Raw genomic sequence first — 17,926 nt, forward strand, 5'->3', positions numbered from 1 at the left:
TGTGTCTATTAAGTAGCAAATTATTGGATATTTTAATCCACTCAGGTTTAATTTTGGTTGAAAACTTTAAAAGCATCTGAGTGTGTTATTAGGGTAGGCTTTTCCATCACCTAAACACTCTCTACCCCTCAACATCTCTCACTAGCTATAAAAGTAAATACTCTCTTGACTAAAGAAGGTGGGATGGGAGTGACGCAGGGGGTTGAAGGGGGACAGATATCTTCCAAAAAGCTGAGGTCAGAGTTTTCCTGGGAGCAGCATTCCAGAGCAGCTGGTGGCTCCTTTTACCATTAGAAGAAATAATTTTAATTATTTACTTTTCAGGCCTATAACACAGTATATGGACACTGGAGCGAGATGCATCTATGTTGATAATTAGTTTGATTTATTTATTCACGTGTTTATTTACTTATTCATTCATTTGTTTACTTAATTTATGGGGGAAAGAGAGAGAGAGAGAGACAGAGAATGAGAATCTTAAGCAGGCTCCGCACTCAGTGTGGAGCCCAAAGAGGCACTTGATCCCAAGACTCTGGGATCATGACCTGAGCTAAAATCAAGAGTTGGACACTCAACCAACTGAGCCACTCAGGTACCCCACAACTTGTACTATTTAAAGTGGGATGTATGGAGGATGATAAAGCTTTCTTTACAGTGGACTTTGGGGTGTTATTTAATCTAGACCATACGAAGAGACACAAAGCAGGAGTAGAAAGGCCTAAAACAGAACAAAAGATGTAACTAGAAAATGCTCTTTTTCTTGTTGTTTTTAGGCAATTTAGTCTTTTAAAGTCAAGGTAATGAAGTAGAAGTATTTTTTTTCTTACATGTTCATACTCAAACATCACAACGGTTTTAAGACACTCTTAAGTTAACAAGGAACAAACACAAAATCAAGGTAGTTTCTGTGAACAGGAGTGATGTATTAAAGCTACATGATCAACCCTGGAAATCAGAAAATACAAAGTGATCTCATGTAGTGATTCTCAACTTTCTTGTGCGCAGAATCACCTGGATTGTGGAAAAAGCACTTTCAAGGGACTGAAGGCAAATCATTAGGTTAAGCAAGTCCTTGGTCTCAGAATAAATACCAAAAGGAGTAATGATACAAACTGTTCCTCAGGGAGGGGAAAAGACAAAACACACCAAGATAGGAAATTAGACTTTCACTCACTGTCTTACTTCTGTGAGCCTCAGATTCAGGAATAATAATCAGTACTACTCTCAAAATTGTTCTACAGATTGGGTCACATAGTGTGTAATAAGTGCTTCCCTAATTCATTCACACACAGCAACTATCATTATTTCATCATCATCATCACCATTATGTAATACAGAGGACATCCTTCTCCCACCCCCAATCCCACTCCCACATAGCTGTTATTATTTAAAAAATAACCACTGACTGATTTCAAGCTCATGGACTACTAGTACCATTTTTAAATTGGTACCATTTTTATTAGCTTCAAGTACTCATTAAGATTTCAGTACTTGGTTGAAATGACAATTTTTCTATCCAAACTAAGACAATGAATTCAAGGAAAAAGGGAAACTAAATCTTAAAAAGTGTATGTTGCTTCTAAAAGTATGCAGAACTCACTTAAAGGGCGGCCAGTAGAGAGAATACTGAAAAATCTCATGAGACTGCACTGGGGTTCCCACAAAAAAATTCTACTCATATCTCCCTCAGTAAATGCTGGGTGTAGACAAACCTACATGCTCAGAGCTTCTAACTAGAGAGCTTCTCTCTCTCCTCTACCTGCTCCTTCCCTGCTTACACATGTTGTGCACATGTGTTCTCTCTCTCTCTCTCTCTCTGAAAAATAAAAATATAAATATTAACAAAACTTCTAAGGCCAAATGTCCAACTATTGGACAGAATAAAAATATATTTCAAAATGCAAGGCCTCGAAATATGATTCTTCCTCAGAAAATAATAGAGGATTTACTCCCTCAAAATGAAAGGGAGTCTCTCTCAGAAGAGAAGTAAAATAATGAAACCATTGCCTCAAACATTACAAGTTTGGTGAGAGAATCCCTGGGTTCTCAGGCTGAATGCAGCCCAGGGTAAACTACCACTAAAGGTCCAAATTCCTTATCCCTTACCTGAACTCTCCCACCACCTTCCCTAAACCCATTCACTCCCCAGATGCAGAAACATTCCCAAGAATTTGGTTAAGGCAAGTAGTAAAGAGCAATGAAAAGGGTTCATCTTTTTACACTACAAACTCCTTTTTCAAGCTAACTTTTTAACCCAAGATAGACTCCAAAACTGAAGGGCCAATGAACAATAATGAAACAGCTGCCTATGTCATTATCATTTTAAAGTACTGTAGAATGAGCCAATCTATCTGACAGCCTTTGAAAATTATAGGAACTACAATATTTTAGGTAGGAACATTAGGCCAGAAAGGTGACAGCTATGAAATTTCTAAGTGAACTTCTTAACTCTAAGCCACCTTTACCTTGGTTCAGTAAAAGAAAACATTTTATTTCAAAAATCCCCTTGAAACTTGCTTTTGTTTTGTTGCTGTTGTTGTTCCCTAATGCTCTTAAGTTCCACCTGAAACTATCTATGTCTCATCTTACTGAACCTAGCACATTAGGCATCAGCATCTGTTGCCACAATTGCCTTCAATGCTTCCACTGCACGTTTCAGTCTTGTTATCAGCTTGCAAGTCTCTATTTCTTTGTTTAGCCTGAACTAATTGTGCCCACAACTCTGCCTCTAATTTTCTGCTGCCTTCCTGGAATCAGGCTAGCTCAGCCTCAGCTTCCTGGCAGCTAATCAGAATCAAAGTGGGAAAGATAAGCACAGCAGAAACCACAAGGATCCTCTTGAAGATGATTATCTATCAGCTTAATAATTTTTGCCCAAATGTTACTGCTACTACTATCAAATCTACTAAACAAACAAACAATAACAACAAAACCAAACAGTCACACGCACAAAGAAAGAAAGTCGTGGGATTCTGAGAGCCCAGGACCCAATACCAGAAAGGCTGTAGTAAACCACAGGATGATGGGCCTGCAAAGCAACTAACTTAGATTGGAGCAGGTAAGACTGAAGGAGCAATACTGTCAAGATGAAATGATAAAGTGCTTGCTGGGCTTGAAAGGACAGGAGAAAATTTACACAGTTGGGCAGTCTGGAGATAAAGGAGGAGCACATAGAAAAATAAGCATTTTTTTAAAGTTTATTTATTTTGAGAGAGAGAGAGAGATAGTGTAAGAGGGGGAAAGGCAAAGAGAGAGAGGGAAGGAGAGAGACCCCCAAACAGACTCTGTACTGACAGTGCTTCTTTCCTAGAAGGAAGCTCGAACACAGGAACCAAGAGAGAAGGAAACTCAAACCAAGAGACCATGACCTGAATTGAAATCAGACACTTAACTGACTGAGCCACCCAGGTGCCCAGAAGAGTAAGCATCTTAAAAAGAAAAAGGATGATTTGAACAAAAAAAAGCAATTAATAACACCCAGAAAAATAAAAATTTATCCAAGAAATCATATTGCAGCTATGAATATTGTTTACAAGGTCATAATAGTATAAACTTGAATACTCTAACAGAATCATATTACTGAGTTGGGGGCTGCGGGTACCAGGTCTGATATATACAGGTAGCCTGAGAGACGAGGGGAAGATGTTGGTGTATTTTTTCTTCTTTGGAACCCTGGGGGTGATTTCTGTGCATACAAAGGAGTGTTTAGAGATTTCTTTGAAAATTAGTATTTCCCAAAACTGTAAAAACCAAAGGCACCTGGGTGGCTCAGTTGGCTGGGTGGCTGACTCTAGGTTTCTGCTCAGGTCATAGCCTCACAGTGTGTTAGATCTACCCAGCGTGGGCTCTGTGCTGACAGTGTAGGAGACTGCTTGGGATTCTCTCTCCCCTGCTCACACATGCACTCTCTCTCTCTCTCAAAATGAATACACATTAAAAAAATTTTTGATTGTAAAAACCAAACCTTTAGTCCATCCTTCTTAAGCTTTCAAGTTTTTCTTTCAAAACTTGCTATCCTATTCTTAAGCCTAGAAAGTTTTAAGAGTTATGTTTAATGGGCTACTGAAGACACCAGGTCTCCTAGACAAATTTAATTAACTAAACAATCTCAAAAACAACAAGAAAAAAAACACAAAAAAATTCTCATACATGGTAAAGAGCATTGTAAAATACTTTAATAGCCTCAAATAACAAGAAATTCTCAATTACTAAATAATTCCTGTAAATAAAATAAAACTTCTGAATATATTGAAACTGAAGTTTTCCTCAGTGATCCAACACTGAATATAAACTAAGATTTCATCTTACAGTCACATATCTAAATCCATTACTTAATTATATATTTGATTTTTTTACTTATATATTTTAAATTGGAGTTCCAAAACTGTTTTCCTAATATAATAAATTTATCTAAAATATTACAGAAATATAAAATACTATGTATATGGTTCCTTTCTTTTTAAACCACTTTGAAGAATAAAGCACAATAAACTGCTTACGTTAAAATGTGTACAGGGGCGCCTGGGTGGTTCAGTCGGTTAAGCGTCCGACTTAGGATCAGGTCATTATCTCGCAGTTCATGGGTTTGAGCCCCAAGTCAGCCTCTGTGCTGACAGTTCAGAGCCTGGAGCCTGTTTCAGATTCTATGTCTGCCTCTCCTCTGCTCACACTCTGTCTCTCTCGGTCTCACTCTCAAAAATAAATAAAGATTAAAAATTAATAAATAAAATGTGTACAACTGACCAGTTTTGACATATAAACCACATCCAGTGAAACCATCACTGTCATCAAGATAATGCACACTTCCATCATCCCCAAGAGTTTCCAAATGCCTCTTTCCATTCCCTTCCTCCCTCCATTCTCTTCCCTGGGCAACTATTCCATGCCTTCTATCACAATAGATTAGTCCACATATTCTAGGATTTTATATAAATGAAAGATCACTTTTAAATATTAATACTCTAGATTTAATTGTCTTAAATATTTCCAATTCTAAAACTTCAATGATGTAAAAGATCTCTACACATGCATAATGACAATAACATGCAAAGAACTCTAAGTACTACCCCAACTAAGAAACAATATATTATCCTTTTTTTTTAATTTTTTTTTTATTTATTTCTAGGAGAGAGAGAGACAGCATGAGCAGGGGAGGGTCAGAGAGAGAGGGAGTCACAGACTGAAACAGGCTCCAGGCTCTGAGCTGGCAGTCAGCACAGGGCCCGACGCGGGGCTCGAACCCACGAACCGCGAGATCATGACCTAAGCGAAAGTCGGACGCTTAACCGACTAAGCCACCCAGGCGCCCCAGAAACAATATATTATCCTAATATCATTTGGTGCAAGAAAGACATTTCAGACTAGAGATTTTCATGGAACTACTTCTTGGACTGGATTCTTTTTGGCAATACTGATGGGACATTAAAATTCAATTTATAGTTGCTATATTAGTGAGTCCATAAACCTCCAGAGGGGATAGTTATGGAGTCCAGACGCTTGGGTGTCAGTTATACACTCCCTTAGTCAGTCTGCCTACACATGGAAGTTCATTTTCCATCCTGTGATTCTTTGACTGGATTTTGCCCTTCTTTGGCTCTTAGTTCATATTCTGCTTAGGTCTCAAGACTTTTGATGCTGTGAGACACATACAAATTTCTCATGCACTTCTCATGCACAACTCCCACAGAGGATACAAGGATGAACCTGAGTTCTGAGGATCTGTCACCGGTGGGCATGGGCATGACACCCCAACTACTGATTCGAGAGCTCTATAACTTTATGTTCCTGAGTAGCAATTGATGGGGAATGTTTTAAACTGGACAAAACAAAAAACAAGACATAGAAATATGTTACTTAGAGAATTAAGGCGTCCAAAAAATTTCAATGAATTCCCCTCTGGTGTCCAAAGCACATGGACCATTTGCTGCTGGGTGTGCTCAGCTGTCTCTGACAGGTTAAGGAAGAAGCTGGAAAATGTGATGACCTCTGAGGAGGGAACTCAGTAGTCAGGGTTCACGAGAAAGTGGGACTTTAGCCCTTGAACACCTTTTTAACTCCTTGAGCTTTTACTTCCTCAATGTATTTCATTAGGTTTTCCATGAAAAGGTCATTCCAACCCCTCAGGAATCCCGATCCCATTACAACCGTCTGAAAAGCACCTGTGTCTCCGCTAATATCAGTTGGCTTCTCTGAAAGGTATTGTCCAGATGTTGGATTTTCCTTACCTCTACGGGGCTGTCCTCACCTCCCCGAGACCTGCTTCCCATAAGAAGCCCCCACCCAGGCGCTCAGCCTCGGGCTGGCAGCGCCTGGGGAAATGGGCGGGTCCAGACCAATGGCCCCGCCTATAGCGCCCAGGTGCTCTACCCAGTGCAATCGCGCAATCTCGGGAAGAGGCCCAGGCGGATGGGGAGGGGCTTACCAAAAGCCCTTGAAATAAGGCCCTGGCGAGGCCACAACTGCCGCAGCTGGTACTAACCTTGACCTTCTTGGTTTGCAGCTGCACGGACACTAGCAGCAAGGCCTACTGCACCATGGCCACTCCTAAGCGGTTTCCGACGCTCGTGCAGCTGGAGCAACGAGAAGGGGCGCTATTCGAGGTGCAGGGTAACCTCACCAAGCGGCCCTATTGGTTCCACTCCGAGTACCTGAAGAGTCCGAAGGCAGTTCACCTCGAGGCGTGGCTGGTGGAGGCGATTTTCGGTGAGTGGGTCTTTCCCCCCAACTCCTACCCACCTGGCCCCCCAGGCTGGCCGCGTTCCAGAGCAAGCCTCTGCAGTGGCCCTAGCCCCAAACCAACGCTACCTCCCTCCACCCCGGCCTTCCTCTCCCAAACAAGTCCCGCCCCTCACAGCCTCTTTGCTTCCTGCACAGGTCCGGGAGGAGAGCACATACCACACGTCGAGTGTGTGTCACAGACCCTGCTTCACGTTAATCATTGGGACCCCGAGGGCGAGGCTGAGATCTTGATATTTGGTCGGCCCTATTACCAGAAAGATGTATCCAAGATGATCATGAATTTGGCTGACCATCATCGCCAACTCCGGTCACAAAGTATGAAACCGGGAATAGTGAGGGGTACCCTGGGCAGGCCATGGGTTCCTTGGTAGGGATCCTGATGCTTCCTGGATATCACGGGGCAGCGGTCTCATCCTCTCAGTCCAGGAGAGGGTTTCCTTCTTGCAAGGACTCTAGAAGGCCAAATTAACCATGCACTCTCAGGTTCCGAACCCTAATCTCCCAGCCAATTTGGATAAATCTTTTTGTGGAGAGGGTAGGGGACACAGGTAAGGTCTCCACACTGTTCTTCCAGGCTCAGAGAAGACCCCTGCCCAGGATGTAGCGACCCAACAGAACCCTGACGCTGTCCCTGAGGAGGATACACCGAGCTCTCCAAAGTCTGTCCGGGAGGCGGCGACTCAGGGGACCCGCGACACAGTTCCGGAGGTGGCGACCCAGAGCTCTCTGAAGTGTGTTCGGGAGGCGGCGACCCAGAGCTCTCCGAAGTGTGTCCGGGAGGCGGCGACCCAGCTGGGCCCCGACGCAGTCCGCGAGACGGCGACCCAAAGCTCTCCGAAGGCTGCCCGGGAGGCGGCCACCCAGCAGGACCCGAATGCAGTCGGTGAGGCGGCGACCCAGCAGGACCCCGACGCAGTCGGTGAGACGGCGACCCAGCAGGACCCCGACGCAGCCCGGGAGGCGGCGACCCAGCAGGACCCCGACGCAGCCCGGGAGGCGGCGACCCAGCAGGACCCCGACGCAGCCCGGGAGGCGGCGACCCAGCAGGACCCGAACGCAGTCGGTGAGACGGCGACCCAGCAGGACCCCGACGCAGCCCGGGAGGCGGCCTCTCCGCGCTCCCCCAGCGCAGTCGATGAGGCGGCGACGCAGAGCTCCCCGAACGCTACCCAGGGCCCGGTTACCAGGTTATGAAAGAACTCCCGGCCGCGGAGCAGGAGCCAGACAACGATCTTACTGGAGCTCTGTCCATTTAAGTCCTGCTTCTTGCTGCAGAAGCTGGGGAAAGAATGGTGTGGATAGTTCTTGGTCCCTGCCTCCGTTATCAAATGCTTGCAAACACCGATCTAAAGAATTCTAATAAAGAACTGAATTTCCCTAGCGTCTGTTAATTATCAGGTAAACGGAGAGGGAGAGACCATTCCTCCAGGAGCCAGTATCTGCCCTAGGCTGCTCTCTAGCTCTAGCTCTCTATAGAGGCAGGTGAGACGTCTTGTGTTCTTTAACCGCAAACATCTGGTTTTGCCTGTTAAGAGGTTTCTCCCGCCCATCGAGTCCGTCCTCCCTGGAAAATTTCTTGTATCTGTGGCGTTTCTACTCTCAGGTGATATGGGGTGAAAAAACTTGGTTCCAATACGGTCCTCCTGGCTGGGCATGTCGTCGCGCTGGAAGCAGCGAGTGACTTCCCAGCCTGGACAGCTGACGGTGAGGAAGGAGAAAATTGGGAGAAAGAGGCAGGACTGCTCTGCTGTGGTCCTTGTTTGGTCGAGGTCATCTGACCTTCACACCCTCAGTGAGGTTTACCGTGAGTGAGACACTAGCAGTACTAGAGACTCCTCCCCTAGTGCGCTGGTGCAGGTTGAAGGCTAGCCTTCTTTGCCACTTTTTAAAATTTAATGTTTATTTTTGAGAGAGACAGACCATGAGCGGGGAGGGCCAGAGAGGGAGACACAGAATCCGAAATAGGCTCCAGGCTCTGCGTTGCCAGCATAGAACCGGCAGGGCTGGAACCCACAAACCGGGAGATCATGACCTGAGCCGAAGTCTGATGCTCAACCAGCTGAGCCACCCAGGTGCTTTTTTTTTTTTAATTGAACTATATCTGACCTGTAACACTGTAAATTTAAGGTGTACAGGTTAATTTGAGATATTGTAATATGGTTGTCTTTGTAGTGATAATCAGCACCTTTATCATGTTTGGCTTCCTGCTCTACTCTAGAAGCTGGGCACCAGGGTGTAACTGGCAGAAGGAAGCAAACTGTGAACAGCTGGGTGCTTGGATAAATAAAACAACACACGTTAATCTTTGCTATAAAAATGTTCATTTAAAAGTTTCAAGGAAACCTAACTTTAAAGACTAAGGAGAAAAAGAAAAGACCAAGGGAGTGGTATATCTATCATATACTCTGGCCACCAGTAATAGATGACCACTCCAATTTTAAGCACTTAACCTTAGTAAGGGAAATAAAATGTAAAGTTGAATTTATAATAAGTTATTAACTATTTTTAGAAGAGGCAAAGTAAAGCCTAGGTGGAGTGAACTTCAAACACTTAAGACTCAAAACAATGCAGGCTCAAAGTTTCAATTGAATGAAGACTTAATGTATCTATTTAATCCAGAAGGGAAATATCAGTAAATACAGAACAAATGTTCAATTAAAAAACAAAACAAAACACCTATTAGGGGGTCCTGGGTGGTTCAGTTGGTTAACCAACTTCGGCTTGGGTCATTATCTCACAGTTTGTGAGTTCAAGCCCCATGTAAGGCTCTGTACTGACAGCTTGGAGCCTGGAGCCTGTTTCAGATTGTCTCCCTCTCTCTGCCCTTCCCCTGCTCACATTGCCTCTCAAAAAAATTTTTTTAACCTATTGGACTCCTCTCAAAGTAGGGCATGAAGCAGTGCCCCCTGAGTTTTCACCCAGCTGAAGGTCTCCAGAGCTGTCTATCTGCCCTTTTCAACCTATTCTCTTATAGGAAATCACTTTTAACACTTGTACTTATGTCCACATATGTCACTTTTCTATTTTTTTCAATACCTATCCCACTGTTCTATGTGGCTTTATAGAATGTTTCAATATGAGAGGACAAGCCTCTCGGTGTTGTATTGGCAGTCTTGGTCATTTGTTTTCCAGATAAAGGAACTTATTTAAAAACAGAAAATTGGTTGAGAGAAAAGATGTATATAGATGTCTTCCAAAAATACTGGGTTTGTTCTATTAAGGTACACTGGAGTGCTCCTTTCATTCTTTAAACTACATGTACATTATATACACCTCAAAGAGTATATTTTACCAACCTAAAAGATGATTAATTAGATGGGAAGGCTCTGGGAACTGAGACCCAAGGCAGTCAATGAAAAAAAGGTTGTAAATGAACAAAGGCAAAACTGCAGAAGTCTGGAAATGACAGGTTTGTACTTTTTTGCAGAAAAAACTATTGGCGGCTAGTAAAAAGATCAGTCTGTACAGTTTTTGAATAGGCTGACTAGAGGGATCAAGGAAAGAGAGTCCATTGTTGATAGATTCTGTAGCTAGATTAACTTTTGAGGTTAGCTGTAGACCTCACATCTCAAGGTTTTCCCACAGCTTCACTTTAGTTAAGCCAGGTTGGCACTATTTAGCACATCCAAATCTCTGTTTCACATTTTCAATCAAAATAGGGCCTTTTTATTTTTTTTTAGTTTTGAGAGAGAGCGCATGAGAGGAGACAGAGGATCCAAAGTGGGCTCTGTGCCGACAGCAGTGAGCCCGATGTGGGGCTCAAATTCACAAACTGAGAGATCATGACATGAGCTGAAGTCAGCCGCTCAGCCAACTGAGCTACCCAGATGTCCCAAAACAAGGCTTTTTAAAAATATCACTAAGAGTGGGACAAACAAGGGACTCCTGGGTGGCTCATTCGGTTAAGCATCCAACTCTTGATTTCAGCTCAGGTATGATCTCACGGCTCATTAGGATGAAAGGAGCCCTGTGTCAGGCTCTCGTGCTGACATCGTGGACCCTGTGTGAGATTAACACTCTGTCTCTCTCCCTCACACTCCCTCTCAAACTAACAACAACAACAAAAAGTCAATATGGGGCACCTAGGTGGCTCAGCAGCAAAGTAGGCTAGGCATCCAACTTTTGGTTGAGGCTCAGGTCATGATCTCATGGTTCATGAGTTCAAGCCCTGTGGTGGGCTTTGTGCTGATAGTGCAGAGCCTACTTGGAATCCTCTTTCTTTCTCTCTGGTTCTCTCTCAAAAAATAAACTTTAAAAAAAAAAAAACATTGTCTTGTCCCTTATTCTTTACAATTAACAAGTTTATTCTAATTCCTCTTAAAAAGAAAAACTATGAGAAATGAGTCTAAATTCAGGTGTGGAGGGAAAATGAAAGCAAGTGGGAAAGTATAATGAGTTTGGATCCTGGAAATCAATGTTTTGGTTCAAATCTCACCCATCCATCCATCCCAATGTCCTAGCTCTATGACCTTAGCAAGTCAATCATGTTCGAAGCATCCTATTTAGGTTCTTGGCACATAGACTGGTATGTGATATTAGCTAAGTATTGGAGCTTGTATTACCCTCAAATTCTGAAAAGTAGATGACAACTTTTTTATTACTTAATTTTTGTAATTTTTTTTGAGAGAGAGATGGAGCAAGTGGAGAGGGGGCAGAGAGAGAGAAAGACACAGAATCTGAAGCAGGCTCCAGGATCCAAGCTATCAGCACAGAGCCTGACATGGGACTCAAACTCATGAACTATGAGATCATGACCTGAGCCAAAGTTGGATGCTTAACTGACTGAACCACCCAGGTGCACCTATTTTATTTGATTTTTATTTTTAGTTATTAAAAGTTATGAAGGTAGTAAAAATACTGTATCAGCATATAGTGAAAGGCAACACAGAGAAAAACCATACTAAATGTGTGTTCGTTTGCTAGGGCTGCCTTAACAAAATAACAGCCTGTGTGGCTTAAATATTTTCTCAAAGATGTGGAGGCTGAAAGTCCAAAATCAATGTGTCCGCAGGATTGGTTTCTTCTGAGGCCTCTTTCCTTAGTTGGCAGATGGCTGCCATTTTGCTGTCTTCTCACATGGTCTTTTCTCCATGCATGCACCTATCTGTGTGCATATTTCTTCTTCTCAGAAAGACCCCAGTCATATTGGGTTAAGGGCCTACCCATAGGATCTCATTTCACCTTTTATCTAATTTTTTTTTTAAACGTTTATTTTTGAGACAAAGAGAGAGCACGAGCTGGGGAGGGGCAGAAAAAGAGGGAGACATAGAATCCAAAACAGGCTCCAGGCTCTGAGCTGTCAGCACAGAGCCCGATGCAGGGCTCAAACCCACAGAAGAAGGACTGTGAGATTATGACCTGAGCCAAAGTCGGACACTCAATGGACTGAGCCACACAGGTGCCCCAAATTCTGGATAACTTTTAGACAATTAGAGTATTTTAAGCATAATCTTCCTCCAAATAACAGTAAAAAATGTTCAATGGTTTTGTAAATATCCTACTAGAAATAACCTGTAGGGTTTTTTAAATCAAATTTCTGCAGACGGATAAATGCCGGAGTACCTATGCTTAAAAGTAAGGGGGTGGGATGAGGAGGAGTGGAAATCAGACAGAAAACAATAACCAGTTTAACTAAATAAAATGAAATTTTTCACATACAAAAAATTTGAGAAACAAAGGGGTGGAAAATACTGTTATAATGGGCCATTATTTGTTACAAAAGCTCATAAAGATAGGAATTTTTATTATCTTCAGAGTTGAAAGCAGTAAGAATATAGGAATGAATAAAAAATAAAGCATTTTTACAAAAACATGAAGTAGAAAAATGTTCACTATCACTTGTAATCAAAGCAGCACATTTTAAATTTTTTAATGTTTACCTATTTTTGAGATAGCACGCGTGAGGACACACACGAGTGGGGGACGGACAGAGAGAGAGAGAGGGAGACAGAGGATCCCAAGCAGGTTCTGCCCTGACTGCAAAAAGCTGGATGCGGGGCTGGAACTCACACTGAGATCATGACCTGAGCAGAAGTCAGAGGCTTAACCGATTGAGCCACCAGAACTCCCCCAAAGCAGCACATTTTAAAAGACTTGTGTATGTGTGTGTTTACAACCCTTGCAAACAGCTAGAATCCGTTACTGCTAAGGGGTAAAGAAATTGCAGGAGTTCAATCAATGCCAACTCCGAAGCCACAGAGCTCTCCACAACCTCTCCCCCAAAGAATCCTGCTTCCTGAAAGTGGAGGCAGCGCGAGGTTGGAGCTGTTTCACACAAAGGAGTCCTGGCATGGTGATGCGTAATGGAAAAACAACCCAGCTCATGCAGGACACCTGTGCAGGCCTCGCAGGAAAAGGAGACAGCTGGCTTGGCGGCAGGATGCCTTTCCAACAGTCAAGCTGCCTAGGACCTGACTGTCCTCTGGTGAATCACAAGGCCAACAGAATAAAGAACCGATCGCTTCAGGCTTCATGTTGAAACACCTACCCACGTACAGGGAAGCAGGCTCCACTCCAAGAAGAAAGTGCAGAGTAGGTGCTGCCCAGGGGCCAAACCACAAGCTTCAAAGTGAGAGCCTCAGAGGAGAAGCATTGGTATTACCTGTGAGCTAATTAGAAATGCAAATTCATGGGCCTGTGCTGAGGGGTCTGACTGTGGCCATAAAACCATACAAGGGTTAGTAGATTCAAAATTATAGAAGCACAGGAAAAAATAAAAAACCACTAGTATCAGCCTTTTACCCAACTCTCACATCAAGACATGAATGAACTGAGTCAATCTTTTATATATTTGCTTAATTTTAAGTGAGCAAAGATCTGTATAGCATTGGACAAAAAGGAATTTCAGTTCATTTCTGGAATGGCACTACAAACTCACTTTTGCATCATCATAATCAAAGCCCTACCCATCAAGACACAGGAAAAAAAGAACACAGAGATTTATGCATACGTGCTTCTCTTGAACTTTAGCAGCAGAAGCAGGACTGTTCTCACCATGCTCCTGAAAATACTTATGCAGCATGATTTTCAGGAGTCTGGGGACCTGATGCGTGGGTCTTCAAGAACTCCTCAAGTTGTCTCATCTTCTCAGCTGGAGAAGGAAAAATGCTCACTGTTCCAAAGTACTCCGCATTGAGGGGGCTGGGGGAAGAGGGAAGGTGCTAGCAGCACCATTTCTCAGGTGGGGACTCTGAACCTGAGATCTGGACCCAGTGGTAAAACCAAGCTGAGGCTGCGTGGGCAGCGAGGGGGCTGAACATCTCAGATTTGCTTTCCCAAGGTCCTACTTGCACTCCTCTCACACAGGGATGCCCAGAACACTAGAGGCATGCAGAACACTGGGTTTAGGAAACTGCAAAAGGTTTTCCTAAGGCAATAAAGGCTGGAAGAGAGGAGGTATGGCCAGGTGGTTCACCGGTGGCTCCTTCCACATTCAGGTTTTCAAAGACCCTCACCTCGGGCACGATGTTTCCGATGCCAGGTTGCCAGGCTCAGGAGCACGCTCTTCACCCGATTCTGTACACGCGGCTGTCCGAAGACGGTTATTTCAACCAAGTCCCCAGAGTTAACTATGTCCACCGTCAGCAGGACTTGGCTCATCCACTCTATTTCTGGAATGATGGCTCGGTCTGGGCCTAAAGAGCAAAAGAGTAACTTTGAAGGGAAACATGGCGCAACAGGGTCAGGAGGAGCTAGATTTGAAGGGAAGCGTGGGAAGGTGGGCATCTTGGCGTCCAACGCGGCCTGCAAATTCAGCAGACTGTCGAGCGAGCGCTGCTCTGCAGGGTCTCTTTCGGAGTGGAGGGGGTTACAGCCCCCCACACCTAGGGTGGCTCACCGAAGATGGAGTCAGCCAGCCATGCCTCGAGGTAAAACACCAGCGGGTCTCTCAGGTCCTGCACGGGAAACCACCACGGCCGGGTGCGAATCCGCGGTGGTGGAAGTGGTGACCTCAGCACTCTGTCCATGGAAGGGGCTGGCGTCCATCGGTCCCCCTGGGCCTCAGCAGCACCTGCGTCGTCTGCCATGCTACGTCCGGCAGCCCCCGCAGACCTCCGGCGAGGCCCGAAGCCTGCGCCCCCCCCCCCTCCCGCTCCCCTTTAAGTTTCCGGCCAACCCCGCCTCTTCCTGCGACTCCGCACACGGGTTCCGGATGAGCCCATCCAATTGGCACCCGGCACCCCTGCCTGGAAGCGCTGAGGGGCCCCCCACCCGACTTCCTGCTGGACTTTGAACTAGCGTTAGAGTTCCAGCCGGCTCTCAGCAGCTTTCCGTGGTCGTCTCCGCTGAGTAAGGTATCACTTAGCTTCTAAGGCCCCTGCCCCAGCACGTAACTGGTTCACGGTGCGGTTTGAATCGGCAGCCTCATTGCCCCAAGTCACCTTCGTGCGAGGTTAAGGTTTCTGTTAACCTTCCAGGGGTAAGTAGGTAGATCAGGCCGAGGGCCGGCTCATCGACTCTATACTCCACTTTCTTCTGCTCCCTGTTGTGTCCCGACTCTCAGGTTGATTAGTACTTCAAAATTATTCAAGGAAGTGTGTCGTGTGTTAAAACATAAACGTTAGGGGCGCCTGGGTGGCTCAGCAGGTTAAGCATCCGGCTTCGGCTCAGGTCATGATCTCACGGTTCGTGGGTTCGAGCCCCCCGTCGGGCTCTGTGCTGACAGCTCAGCGCCTGGAGCCTGTTTCAGATTCTGTGTCTCCCTCTCTCTTTGACCCTCCCCTGCTCACACTGTCTCTCTCTCTCTCTGAAATAAATGGAACATTAAAAAAAATTAAAAAAAAAACACATAAACGTTAGAGATGTGCGTGGGTGGCTCAGGTTAAGCCTCGGACTCTCGGTTTTCACTCAGCTCATGATCTCATGGTTTGTGAGTTTGAGCCCCGCATTGGGCTCTGCGCAGAATCTGCTTGGGAGTCTTTGTCTCTCTGTCTCCTTCTTTGTCTCTCTTTATATATATCTCTCTGCCTCCCTCTCTCTCTCTCTCTCTCTCTCTCTCTGCTCCTCCCCTGCTCACACAGTCTCCGTCTCCAAATAATTAAACTTAAAAAAATAATAAAAATTTTAAAAATAGAAACATTTTTATGTTTGGTCATTACAGAGAGATGGTCATTACAGAAAATGTAGAAACTATAGATAAATCCCGTTTAATTACCACATCCTAAAACAACTAGTGTTGGTGCAATTCTCTTCCCAATATTCTTAATTTTAGTTAAAATTTTAAATTATGAAAGATTTCACACATTCAAAAAGTTATATAACAAATACCTATATAACAACCCCCACCACTGCCCCATTTAACAAGATGTTAACATTTTCCCACATTTGCCTCACCTCTCTTCTTTAAAATAGCTATCAGTTAGGGGCACCTGGGTGGCTCAGGTCATGATCTCCAGGTTCGTGGGTGCCAGCCTCACATAGGGCTCTCTGCTGTGAGTACAGAGCCCACTTGGAATCACCTGTCCCCTTCTCTCTTTGCCCTTCCCCTTCTCTCTCTCTCTCTCTCTCAAAATAAATAAACTTTAAAAAAACATTAAAGGGATGCTTCGTTGGCTCAAATGATTGAGTGTCTGGCTTCAGCCAGGTCATGATCTCATGGTTTGAGTTGGAGCCCCACATCAGGCTTGTGACAGCTCAGAGCTGCTTCAGATTCTGTCTCCCTCTCTCTGTGCCCTTCCCCTGCCCATGCTCGCTCTCTCTCTCTCTCTCAAAAATAAATTAACAATACTGAGGACTGACAGGTGTGAGGGGGGGTGATGGGCATGGAGGAGGGCACTTGTGATGATGAGCACTGGGTGTTATATGGAAACCAACTTGACAGTAAACTGTAAAAAAATTTTTAAAAATTAAAAAATTTTTAAAAAAATTAACATTGGGGCTCTTGGGTGGCTCAGTCGGTTGCGCTGCTGACTTCCGCTCAGGTCATGATCTCACGGTTCATGGGTTTGAGCCCTGTCTGGCTCTGTGCTGACAGCCAGCTCAGAGCCTGGAGCCTGTTTCAGATTCTGTATCTCCCTCTCTCTCTGGCCCTCCCCTGCTCACGCTGTCTCTCTCTCTCTCTCTCTCACTGAAATAACTAAAATATTAAAAAGATAAATTAATTAACATAAAAAAATTTAAACATTAAAAAATGTTATTCAATAGGTATTGCTTAAAGCACCTTTCCTTTCCTTTCCCACAGGAAATCATTGTCCTGACGCTTATATCTCATGCATATTCTTATACTTTTTCTAATGCATTTCTAGAAATCTTGTTTGGTAGTTCTAGAATAGATATCATATGCTATATAAACTATTTTGTTCTTAAAATTAGCTATGATGTGTTTGTTTTAAAAATCTTTTTAATGGAACATTTTGATAATTTACAAAAGGTTGATGGTTTTAATGTCCTGAATTCCCTCATCCCCATCATCTGGGCTTCAACAGTTATCAAATAATCTCTATGAGAGGAAATATTGACTCTAACTTTAATTTAACTTAAAAAATCAACACCATATATGAACATTGTAAACGAAAACCTCTCAAGGACATAAAATAATTTATGAAAGTTTTCCCTTTCAAGTATTCTCCCTTAAAATCTTACTAATCTTTTTTAAATTGTGTGTATTGTGAATGTCTTCTTCTATTTTAAATTGTTGTTTCATGTTAAGGTGTGTTTTGATAAGTAAAATTTTAAATTTTAATATAGTCAGACTTGTAAGTCTTTATAGTAAGTGCATTCCATGTCTTGCTTAAGAAATCCTTCCTTGCCCTGAGGTCTAAAGGGAATTTCTACTAAGAATGCTAAAGTTTCTGTCTTAACATGTAAATCTTTGAATCATCTGGGGTTAATTTTTTAAACTTGGGCATAAAGGATATAACTTCATCTTTTCATAAACTGGTAATTTTTTCCTTCAGCTATTGTTTTGAGGATGCATCCAACCTAAGGCCACTTCAAATGATTCCCTTGAAAATTTTCAGACTCCTACATATAGCCACAAGGCTGGTTTGTGATGATTATTAGGTCAAGACATACTTGAGAAAGGTAAGGTCTAGCCACTGTCCTTTGCTAATCCCATCTAGATGGCAAAGTTTATTTCTGATTTAGTTTTATTTTGGAAGTAGAGTCATTTGGGATCTTAGCTTTTTGCAGAAACTCCATATTAAGTTTCCTGTGTTCAGCAAGCTTTGGGTTTTATTTGCTGACCTTA

General features: G+C 43.7%; 2 protein-coding genes across 2 annotated transcripts; one reads left to right on the forward strand and one right to left on the reverse strand.

The window, feature by feature from the left end:
* The first annotated feature begins 6,533 nt into the window (after nucleotides 1–6,533).
* KHDC3L (KH domain containing 3 like, subcortical maternal complex member) lies at nucleotides 6,534–7,932 on the forward strand. Its single transcript, XM_039248920.1, has 3 exons — nucleotides 6,534–6,702; nucleotides 6,874–7,053; nucleotides 7,313–7,932. Exons 1-3 carry the CDS (start codon nucleotides 6,534–6,536, stop codon nucleotides 7,930–7,932), a joined length of 969 nt encoding a protein of 322 aa, XP_039104851.1.
* A 5,604-nt stretch (nucleotides 7,933–13,536) lies between these two features.
* LOC120242931 (oocyte expressed protein) lies at nucleotides 13,537–14,825 on the reverse strand. The gene is made up of 3 exons (XM_039248917.1): nucleotides 14,576–14,825; nucleotides 14,193–14,372; nucleotides 13,537–13,828 (listed from the first exon to the last, which is right to left on the reverse strand). Exons 1-3 carry the CDS (start codon nucleotides 14,763–14,765, stop codon nucleotides 13,749–13,751), a joined length of 450 nt encoding a protein of 149 aa, XP_039104848.1. The 5' UTR covers nucleotides 14,766–14,825; the 3' UTR covers nucleotides 13,537–13,748.
* Nucleotides 14,826–17,926: the final 3,101 nt, after the last annotated feature.

The sequence above is a fragment of the Hyaena hyaena genome, unplaced genomic scaffold, assembly GCF_003009895.1.
Source record: "Hyaena hyaena isolate Hyena2069 unplaced genomic scaffold, ASM300989v1 scaffold_322, whole genome shotgun sequence".
Classification (NCBI taxonomy): Eukaryota; Metazoa; Chordata; class Mammalia; order Carnivora; family Hyaenidae; genus Hyaena; species Hyaena hyaena.

Excerpts from the sequence above, each read along its gene's own strand:
- KHDC3L (XM_039248920.1), top strand. The coding sequence starts at position 6,534 with ATGGCCACTCCTAAGCGGTTTCCGACGCTCGTGCAGCTGGAGCAACGA. Across the intron at positions 6,703-6,873 it reads GCTGGTGGAGGCGATTTTCG|GTCCGGGAGGAGAGCACATA; the intron begins GTGAGTGGGTCT and ends CTTCCTGCACAG. Across the intron at positions 7,054-7,312 it reads TCGCCAACTCCGGTCACAAA|GCTCAGAGAAGACCCCTGCC; the intron begins GTATGAAACCGG and ends CTGTTCTTCCAG.
- LOC120242931 (XM_039248917.1), bottom strand. The coding sequence starts at position 14,765 with ATGGCAGACGACGCAGGTGCTGCTGAGGCCCAGGGGGACCGATGGACG. Across the intron at positions 14,373-14,575 it reads GCTGGCTGACTCCATCTTCG|GCCCAGACCGAGCCATCATT; the intron begins GTGAGCCACCCT and ends TTTGCTCTTTAG. Across the intron at positions 13,829-14,192 it reads TCGGAAACATCGTGCCCGAG|CTGAGAAGATGAGACAACTT; the intron begins GTGAGGGTCTTT and ends TTCCTTCTCCAG.